The sequence below is a fragment of the Acyrthosiphon pisum genome, chromosome A2 (genome assembly GCF_005508785.2).
Source record: "Acyrthosiphon pisum isolate AL4f chromosome A2, pea_aphid_22Mar2018_4r6ur, whole genome shotgun sequence".
In the NCBI taxonomy this organism is placed as follows: Eukaryota; Metazoa; Arthropoda; class Insecta; order Hemiptera; family Aphididae; genus Acyrthosiphon; species Acyrthosiphon pisum.
This window is the reverse complement of record NC_042495.1, coordinates 27,048,237-27,059,826: the sequence shown is the minus strand read 5'-3', so window position 1 is coordinate 27,059,826 and position 11,590 is coordinate 27,048,237. Positions and strand designations below refer to the sequence as shown.

The 11,590-nt window shown below is 27.5% G+C and overlaps 1 protein-coding gene across 1 annotated transcript in view; it reads right to left on the bottom strand.

Moving 5' to 3' along the window:
* Positions 1–405: 405 nt before the first annotated feature.
* The window catches only part of LOC100571897, a 12,155-nt gene continuing 970 nt past the window's right edge, over positions 406–11,590 (bottom strand). The window contains exons 3-4 of the mRNA XM_003241689.4: positions 3,070–3,237; positions 406–831 (exon numbers count right to left, since the gene is read on the bottom strand). Coding sequence (XP_003241737.2) covers positions 655–831; positions 3,070–3,237 — 345 coding nt within the window. The 3' untranslated portion in view covers positions 406–654. The remainder of the gene's footprint in view (positions 832–3,069; positions 3,238–11,590) is intronic.

Sequence of the window (11,590 nt, the reverse complement as noted above, 5' to 3'; positions counted from 1 at the left end):
AGAATAACGCTCTATAGTTACATATTGATTGGAAAGTCCGTATAGTCCGAAATATTTTTATAAAAGTATCTATAAAAGTACAAACCCACTAAAAGCTAGTTTTCATATAATAATAATATTTGTGATAAATATTTAAATTGTTAAAAAATTTAAAAATATTATCAAAATTAAAAAAAATTTGGAAACCACCAAAAATATGTTAAGGCAAAAAGTAACATGAATTGCGTCCGGGACGCAATTTGTTCAAAAAGGTTCGTTTAGCTGCTTTGGTACGCAATTCGTGTGCGCCCGGACAACTAGTGTCAAAAATCGTGACAAATTTATCATGGCTCTTGAACAGTTAACGAACGCGCTTTAGAATTTGTATATACGTCACGTTATAATATATAGAGTGTTCGAGTCTTTTCAGCGGGCTAGGTCGTCTACAATAATTATCATTATATGTCTCGTATGGCCGTATGTTAATTAATATAGTATTTGGCTTACGTGGTTAAATAGTCAAAAATACAATTTATGGACCAAAAGGATATTGCCCCAACCCTCCTTAGAATGTAAATTAAATCAGTTACTGTTGGGACTGTTAAAAATATTTATTACATAATCTTCATAACAAGTTAATAACATATTATAATATTATTATGTCATATACAGTAATCAAATTGGTGTTTCCCAAGGACGTATAAGATTAACCTCGACAACAACGCAGCCAACTACTTCATTTTTCAAATTTTTATATCGACACACAACTTTATATTTTCCATAAAAATATGTTTTGGGGAAGTTCATATCTTCAAATTTCTTCTTATCGATCCCTGACGTAATATATGTGCCCTGCAAACATTTAGAAAACAAAATTGTTATAAGGTAACATAATATTGTTTTTATAATTTATAAATTAGAAACTAGAAAGACACATTCACTCTTTATATGATTTACATACTAATTAAAAAAAATTGATTAACTTTTTTCAACTGAGTTAAGTTAATATTTTTTCTATATTAATTTTTAACTTATCGGGTTAAATTTATTATATGTTTACTGTTAACTTTTAACTTATCGATCTTGTATCCTCTTATCTTAACTTAACTTGACTTAATTATTTTCATTAACTTGCCCACCATTGAAATTGTAACTTTATGATTGTAACATGGATATTGACCATGTTACCTACTGTCAATGTCATTGTACATTTTAGATGTTTGATTATGTTGTTTTATGATTATGTAGTTTTATTTAATGATGACCTTTATAACTGTACTCCAACGGCTGGTATAATTGCTACATTTGGATTATTTTTTTTTATTCCCATTTACTCAACAATTTTTAAAAATTTTAGTCTATACGAATTTATATTTTAACAGAAACATGTTACACAAAAGAATAAATATTTAATCAAAGCACAAAAGTTAGAATATTAATAAAATTGATTGTTCATAAAATTTTTACAATCGTACTCAAAATCACCTAATAATTTGATAGACAAGTGGTCAAATTGTTAATTTTATAATTTATTATTAAAATTCAATCAAGTTAAATTGCTGATAGTATATCGTTTAGTTAGTATTGTATACAAAGAAAAAAGAATATTGTACTGATTTTAATATTCTACATATATATTATAAAAGCAGACTCATATCTGGGTTATTTGGCCATCACAATATTATGAAAATCAATTTTACATCTAAATATCATCAGTATAGACCAACAGTTTCTTCCACAACCGTAAGATTTATAGTTGATAGTTATAAACTCAGATTTTATAGACCCTTATATCATACACTAGGTTTACATTATAGTAGTTATTATTATTGTTATGTCAACGATTATGGACTCACACAAGGTAATTCACTAGGAACTATATTATTCTTAATTTATATTAACTGAATACCAGCATATTTTTAAAAGGTAGGTTATTCATGTCTACTGATGATATAGTGCTAGTTAATGTTGATGATAATTGGGAAGAAATAAAACAAAGGGTTGATGGTGCCTTACAGCATACCTATAATTTGATTGAATAAAATGTGATAACACTTAAAAAAACCAAAATAAATCAATTTTTATGCCAATAGTCACAAGTCGCTTACAGTTGCCCGATGGATACAATTTTATTATACATAAATGTAATACTAATTCAACCAGCTACAACTGTAAACCAATTATAATGGTATTATCATTTGAATATTTAGGAATGACGATAGATTTTGATCTAAAAATGTTAAATACAAACATAAAGAATGTTGACAACAATATGAGAAGTTTAACTACCTACTCTATTTTATGAAATTCGTTTTCTAAATAAAATAGTTTAAATTCTAGTATTTATGGCATTATTTTATTAAATTTTATCATATGGTAAAACATGCTGGGGAGGCAGAAATAAAACAAACATAAATACAGTACATATTACCCAATAAAATAAAATGAAAATAGCTTACTGTCTTCCGTCAGCGTACCCACCATTCTAGTTATTTAACCACACAAACATACAATCTGTCTATAAATTTTACATTAAACAAACTATCATAAGATTTATACTATGGCACATACACAGTTTTATAGAAAATATAGATACACAGGGAAGTATATAAAATAATATAGTGTAATATTAACCAGTTAAGGATGTTCTCCCTATTACAGGTTACATAGCTAAATTCAATAATTTTGGAAATTATTTAAAGAGTCTTAAACAACGGTCATGTGAAAATCGGTCTAATAAAACCTATTATATAGTTAATAAAACTCATATAAAATAAACAATAATTTATGACCTTGATGAGAATATATTGTGTATCAATCAAATTTGTTATGTATAAATGTAAATATTTAAGGAAATATTGGTGTTAATATTGTATAAATTAATCAATACTATTAATATTTATTACTATTGTATATGTATCTATAGAATAACTCAGCATACTGGATACAAGTTTAGCTCAGTATACTAACGTATCAGCTCTTAATATTATTATTGTTATTATTGTATTATAAATTAATTATACTGAAATAAATTAAATGAATAAAAAAATTATAAATTATGTAACTGTTTTTAATGTTTTTATACATTACCGCTGGTATTGGACATTTATAAGTTGGAATGTTGAAACCGTTCATAGAGTTAAGCCATGCATTTCCACTGAGATGTTTTACATTACTGCATGCCTTTTTTGTTTTGAGAATATGTGCGTTTGGCACCCATCCACCAGTTGAGCCCCAAGATGCAAAGTTATAATCGATCTACAAATAAAAATTATTTAATAAATCAAGGCTTAAATTAAAAATAATAATACCGTTATCTTTATATGGATATTAAACATTATGACCGAATGACTGTTTAACGTTTTATAGAATTTAAACGTTATTCATCTTAGGCGTTTAAACGTTTTAAAAATGTAAACGTTATGAAGCCTTTAGCGTTATCTGATGGATATGGCTTATTTCCCACACAAAACCAACTGATCGAAAAATATAATATTACAAAAATAACCATAATATATATTTTATTAGTTATAATTTTATAAATATATTTTTTTTTTTGGGCAATTAGATGTTTCAATTGTTTATCAATTACTGGTAGGTACGTTCACTGTTATTAGTTTCAATCCCTTATCATTTACCGATGTGCTGTCCGTTATAGATTTCAATCGTTTTTTGATATGATTTACGTTATACTCATAACGTTATAAAAAAAGGTTTTGAAGCCCTGAAATAAATACTATATTACTTTAGTTAAGATGACTACAAACATTTACAATTCATGTAGAAATTAAAATGAAATACTCACATATTATAACTATCATCAAGACTGGGCATTAACGAGTTAAAAAGTTAAGTTACTTTTAACTAAGTTACTTAACTCGTTAATTCATTTTATAATCACATTAAATTATATACTTTTATAATTAATTTGATTCTTAATATTTAGTTTATAGTTGGTAATAACAATGTAAAATTTAAAAGTTTTACCATCACTTTGGAAAACTTTTAGGTAAAAAAATAAAATATACAAATAATTTAATTATTTTGTTGGATTTCATAATATATAAGTACTTACAACAAAATACATTTTTTTAAGATATAAAGACCTACATTACAATATTATGTTATTTGTAGATCTTTAACATGAGGTGTAAATGGTGTAATTATAAGTTTTATATGAAAAAAAAAAGTAAATTATTTTTAACTAAGTTAAGTTACTTATTTTTTTCAACTAACTTGTAACTTTAACAAGTTAAATAAAAAAGGAAAGTAACTTTTAACTTTAAACTTAACTTACATTTTTCCAAATTAACTTAACTTAACGAGTTAAAAAAAATAGTTAACTTGCCCAGCCTTGACTATCATAATACAATTGTTATGTTCACCAAAAATTTGCTACTTCAGATACTTATATCACGATAAACATAATCATAATTATGATTAATATTACAATGTATGAGTTACGGGAAAAAAAAAATTAAACACTTACATTTAATATCAGTAATTATTTCCAGTTAATTCAGTTAGGTAATTACAGATACAAATTAGTTTTATGTGTCACTTAATAAAATTTTATTGAAAATATAATGTGCGATCCTATTGTCTCAGTATGGTCTAACCAATGGAGTAGCTAAGTTATTATAATTATGGGTAGGTACATACCAAACACTATTATGTATAGAATTACAGTGAAACCTCTATTTTATAATTATTATGAACTTAGACGGAAAATTAAAATAAATCACTTTTTGACCTTTCAGCATCAGCGAGTCTGCGAGCTTTAGCAGCATGAACTGTTTTTGTAGCTCTTTTATACAATATGTAATTCACCTTTTGAATCCGCCTAGCTTCAGACTCCGCAGCCCTATAAGTAGACTCACGATCTACCTGTTCAAGCCTTCTCAGTTCGGCTTGTGTTTAACTTTTATATTTCATGTTTTATTAGAGCTTCTTGAAAGATTAGACTTACGCTTTCGTGGCATAATTCTTAAATGCTATACTTTCAAACCACAGAAAGAAAACAAAATATAAAATATAAAACAGAATCCGTAATTGATTAATTGTATTTTTTTTTCACGGCAACCAATAATTTATTATTAAAACCCATGGCGACCATTTATAAACAAAAATTTTCACCGTAAATATATAATTCCCTGTTTGAGCACATACCCTGGTAGGACCTATGGGGATGATTTGTAGCCTATGTCTTATTCTGATGTATAAGCTATATTATTGTAAAGTTTCATTAAAATCCATTCAGTAGTTTTTATGTGAAAGAGCAACAAAGTAACAGACTTTCGCATTTATAATATTAATATGATATAGTAAATAAATTACTATATTCACAATAATATCATTAAATATATACTGAACTAGTAATACATATATTATTATATTATGTATATATCATAGGCTTCACTCAGAATCGTTTTTCGTGTACAATGATATTATATCTTTGAATTGAATTATTTTAACACTATCCATTATTACAGTGACCTACTGTATAGCAGAGTGACATCCACTTGTCCACCTTTTTTTCAATAAGTAGACTTGACACATAATTATCGTATACTGTAGCGTAGTGGGGGGTGAACAGTTAAATTTAGGATATTCAGGGAAGAAGTTAGTTTCTTTTGAATATATTTTAACCTTAGCTCGAGGTCTCGAACGTTATGTAGGATGTTAATATCAAAAATAAATGACGATTGATCCAAATAATAAAATTATCAATACATAAAAGTTTATTATTACCTACGAACAAAGTCTACTGAAATATGAGACTGTATCGGGGTTAAGACTGTGCACGCCACGGTATTCGCGCAGGGCTAGTGTTCTTTCACATAATATGGATATTTGGTCGTAGACTTATAATAATACATATGACACCAAAACAGAAGGGACTTGATGTATAGTCAGCATATTGTAAATAATAAATATATATTATAAATATGTTCTTTATGTTTATTGTATTCAAAATATGCGTCTATTGCACATATTGTTATATTTATAAAATATAAGTAAAGATGTGACTATCATTAAATATTACCCTTGAAAATTTTTTTACAATTTATGAAAATATAATTGAGGTTAGTTTCTTCTTTTTTTTAAAATTGCTTGAAATTTTACTTGAATTTGAATATTTACCACTGCTGTTACGTGATGACTAATATTGACATTATATTATACTAACATGCCCTGCACTTATACATAATCATCTTTATTATTTATGTACATATAGTTATTAAAATTAATATTTCTTTGGTCTGGCTCACAACAGCTATCATACCCATGGTATAATATGTTTATTATGAGGTGAGTGCCCTACTGCCTTACATCATTTGTCGTTTAATTCATCAGTTTTCGACGATCGTGTTGTATATAATGAAAATCAAATATCTACGTAATATTTTGAAAATGTTGAAAAGGTGGTTTATTTTTGTGTTTATGTCATTGTAAAATTTCAGCCAGTTTATTACTAACATTGTTAATTTTTATAAAAAAAGTAAGAGAACCTTTTCTTTTTATTTTTACATATTTACATATAATCTCACTCTTTTTTTTTTACACATCTATATAATTATATCTTTTAATAAATGTACAATATAGATCCACCTCACACACATGTCTGATATTATAGTCTTCCGAAATTATATTCTTCAACCATTCCGTCGTTTGGCTATAGAATATTTCAACTCCATATATGCCATCAGTTCCTCAACCAGTGCTGAATAAGGGAGGCATGTTGTCGGTGTCTGTTCACGGATTAGTTTACAGCTATGTATCCAGTTTGAACCCCACATAGAATAAAAATATTTTTTCCAATTTATGGTAAAAATATTTTCTGGAAAATAATATAACTAGTTGTCAAAATATTTTTAAAAGTTGTGTAAATAATTAGAAAATATTTTAATCATATACTTTCAAAAACACATTTTTACGGCAACATTATAAAAATATTAAGTCAACATTTTTATGCAATCATAATATAGTACAAAATTTTGTTATCATGAATAAAAAATATTTATAAATTACTAGCTGATTCCGTGAACTTCGTTGCCCAGCAACCAATAATATTATTATTATTATAGCTTCAACATTCATGGCAACCATTTATAAACAACCATTTCCATCGGAAATCTCAAGATCCCTGTTTGAGCACCTCCCGGAGTTGGTCCTCTCCCTTTTTAAATTTGCCTATCTTTTCCTCACAGGTCTAATCTATCTGTATATAATATATAAAAATAGCTGATCCCGTGCACTCCGTTGTCCATTAAAAATGTGAAATCTATATGGATAATATGTTTTACATATTACCATGGTAACTATTTATATACAACAATTAAATCGGAAATCACAAAATAATATATAAATGGTTGCCATGCTAATATGGACACACAGACAGACATACATTCATTTTTATATATATAGACTAGCTGATCCCGCGCACCTCGTCGCCCATTAAAAATACCTACTCCATATGTATTAATCTCTAAACGTTAATTAACATAATCAAAAAGGGATTATTATTCCGAAAGGGATCCATTATTCCGATGGCCACGCTTGGGTGTGTGCTGTAATTAATATCGGCATCATAGTGTAGTGCACAAAGGTTCAATTCGGTGGTTCGTCTGGATCGAGCACCCATTACTCGCATGGTCCCCAATCTTGTCTCGGTGCTCGTCTGTCTCAGATGAGCGTGCCCTAGACTGACATTCTCGGTTTGTCCTCAACCTGGCTTCTCTTTGCTCGTCAGTCTCGGATAAGCGGGCCAGGGACTGACGTTCTCGGTTGGTCCTCAACCTGGCTTCTCTTTGCTCGTCAGTCTCGGATGAGCGGGCCCGGGACCGCCGTTCTCGGTCGGTACTCAACCTGGCTTCTCTTTGCTCGTCTGGCTCGGATAAGCGGGCCAGGGACTGACGTTCTCGGTTGGTCCTCAACCTGGCTTCTCTTTGCTCGTCTGTTTCCGCGGCTCGTGTTTCCCGCTTCTTGCGTGCTAGAACTGCGGGACTATTTATCGATCGTTTGTTGTTGGGCATAATAAAGTAGAAATTCTTATAATAGTTGCAATTGAATTCGGTTATAAATATGAATCGTTGGGCACTATAATAAATAACAAACATTTTAAACCATTGGCAACCAATAATTATTATTATTATAGCTTTGAAACCCACGGTAACTATTTAAAAACAAAAAGGTCCATAAGTTTCAAAATCTATCTATATATATAAACAACACTCATGGTAACCTTGGTAACCATAGTAACCATGGATCATGGTAACCTTAATAGCCATGAAATCTTGGTAACCAAAGTAACCATGGCAACCTTGGTAACCATGGTAACATGGACACACAGACACACTGACATACATTCATTTTTATATATATAGAAGATAGATAAATAGTCAAATATTCATTATTCAAGCACTCCAAACCATTCACAAAATATTATTAATTCCCAAATGCAGTGTGGAACATGGTGATTCGCCTATTAGTTATCACCATATATTGGGTTCATGACTTATGGTTCCGTCGTTCCCGCCTCAACTTATAAACCCTCTCTTTCTCTTTTTATTGGTTACATTCTCTTTTTTATTGAAAATAAAAAAAAAAATTGAATCTATCCTTATGCTAAAAAATAAAAGTATATTATATTGTATGATTTATTTAATAATATTATACTATTTTATCTCAAAACCTTATTTTTTGATTTTTAATGGTTTCTTGATTTGTTTTCCCTATACACGACACAATATTAGATTCTTATCGTTAAATAAATAAAATGTATAAATGTAAAGGGATATCGAATGTTTTTTACATACTGAAAATTGTTAGAATACTATGTTAGGAACAAAAAACTGATGATGTACTAAATTTTCTTTCAGATATTATATTATTATGTTTGTTCTATCCACTTTTGCTATTTGGTTATTCGTATTAAGTTTTAAGTAAAACACAAGCCATAGGCGCAAATAGCGTTTGAGATTTGAGGGAGGGGGGCTAATAGGGCTAATAGGGCCTTACTTTGATAATATTGAATAGGCTTAAAACAAAATGTAGGAAATATTTGGGAGGGCTATGGACATTTTTAGGGGGGCTTAGCCCCTAAAGCCCCCCCCCCCTATTAACGCCTATGTTGTTGTCCATTAAATACTTTTATTTATCGAAACATTGCTTATGTTCACTTACAATAATATAGTATTCTCCAACCCTACTCATTATATATCTTCGCTTTTATTTGTATAATGTCCAACTTACCCTATTTATGATACTTAATATATAGGGTTATCCATTTGACATAAGACACTTATTATTTCGAATAGCATAAATACGTACTAGAAATTGCACAAGTTCAAAGTTCCAATATTGTCGGATACATACACTAATGTATTCATTATTATCTATACATACATACAATATAACAAACAGATTTTTGATTTGAAAATTGGAAGTAAAGTATTAAAGAAGGATTAAAAATGTAATTCAAATTAATTATACACACATATTGGTACATATACCTACATATTTACACAATATGCTTGTAGAATTTATTATAAGAAATACAATGTTAAAGAAAAATATATAGTTAGCCACTTAAAGGTCTATTCACATATCAATAATAAGTTTCCTATAAAATAATTTACTTTCAGACGCCCATTAGGTTAGATCCAGCGCCACAAGTTGAATATAAATAATTATAAATAATAATAAATAATAAATAATTTTGTAGTAAAGTAATTACTAGTTGTAAAATTTTTTAAGACTGACCATTATAGGATAATAAGTGTCTAAATTATAAATGTATAATTTAAGAAGGTAAAATAATATAATAGTTTGAACTTATTACATAAACAATATTTTAGTACAGATGAATGAATTATGGAAAAAAATCCGCAGTATAAAAATATTATAGCAGAATATTCATGATACTTGAATAAAATTAAAGTTTATAGCAAATTTCATTATTTGATATTATATTGTATTTTAAGACATATTTAAAGACACATATTCATTTAAATATATAATTTGTTTCTATATGATTGAATAAAGGTTAGTAAATATAAAAAAATACTAATTTATTTTGTTTGTTATTTAACTTACACAGTGTAAGTTACACTACTCAATTCTAATCATACTAATTTGATTATTTTTATACTGTGGATTTTTTTCTAACTTGTGTGTATAGACCAAATACAATCTTAGAAAATAACCGAACAATGGACTTTGATATTAACTTATCAAAGATAATGAACAAATTCATAGTTGATATCTTTAGTAGAATTCGACCAAATTTCCATAATACTAATTATAACAAAATTCGGGTAAGACCAAAACTAATAAAAAATATCAAAAATGAACATATCTAAAATCCTGGATAAGATCATAAAACTTAAAGCACATATTTAATAATTCTATAATACAATATATAAATAGGGCTAGAGATTTTTAACATTTAATAAATTATTAATTGTTGCACTAAAATCTATATTTTTGTAAATTGTCTTTAATCTTGATTTTTTTACTTATGAATTTTTAATAGTTAAATTATAGTTATCATTTAAAAATCATTGATTTTTACTATAAAATATAAGCTTTTTATATATCTTTTACCATAGCTTCAGTCTTTATTACTTATTAGTTTATTTTTATCAAGTGTTATATTAGGTATAAGATGAAATTGTTTGAACATCAAAGTTAAACAAAAAATATTAGTATTAAAAAAACTCATATCCCTACTTATAAGAAATAGTTATTAAAATAATAGTTCAATATTTAGATACACATTTTAAATATATAAAATTAATTATCATTTAAACATTTGTCAAAGGTAAAATGTAATTTATCTTGATTCGTTGAACTTGCCCATTATTATGAAATTTTGTTTTTTCTCCCATATAATGTTGAAGAAAAATTGTGTATCACGTTCACCAGTCTAACATGTTCAAGCTGTCATTCCAAATCCTTTGCTTGCAAATTGTAGGTTTTGTGTGTGAGAATTTTAATTTGATTAGTTAACTTTACTAGCTAAATATAAAAAATTAAATAAAAGTATTGACAATTAAACTATTTAGGTTTATAATCAAAATTATTCATACATATTTATTTTATTCTATTGTCAATCCAACATTAATATATTATGAAAATAAAGTATTTTTATTTTTCATGCATATCTTGAAAATTGTGTTGAAGCTAGCTAATTTAAATCTGGGTTATATTAATTGTATGAAATGTAGATGATGTTAGAATCTCCAGAATTTGAATAGGAAATATTAAATTATTATAATCTTATATACGGTGTCCAAGGTGTCTGTTGTCTTGGGTATTTGTATTGTATTGTATTGTATTGTATTGTATTGTATTGTATTGTATTGTCTTATTATGTAGCTTGATTATGTTATTTGTCAATGAATATTGTATAATAAAATACTCATACTTGCTTCACTGGTATTTTTTTCTATAACTGTGTTTGCTTGTAAATAACCAGAAAACAATCACTCTTTATGAAATGTTGTTTCTTACTGTACAACTGTGTAAGTGACACATTTTCTGTACAAGCAACAGACAATTTAAGTGATCGCGATATGTATAGGTACAATATTTAAATACAAATTGT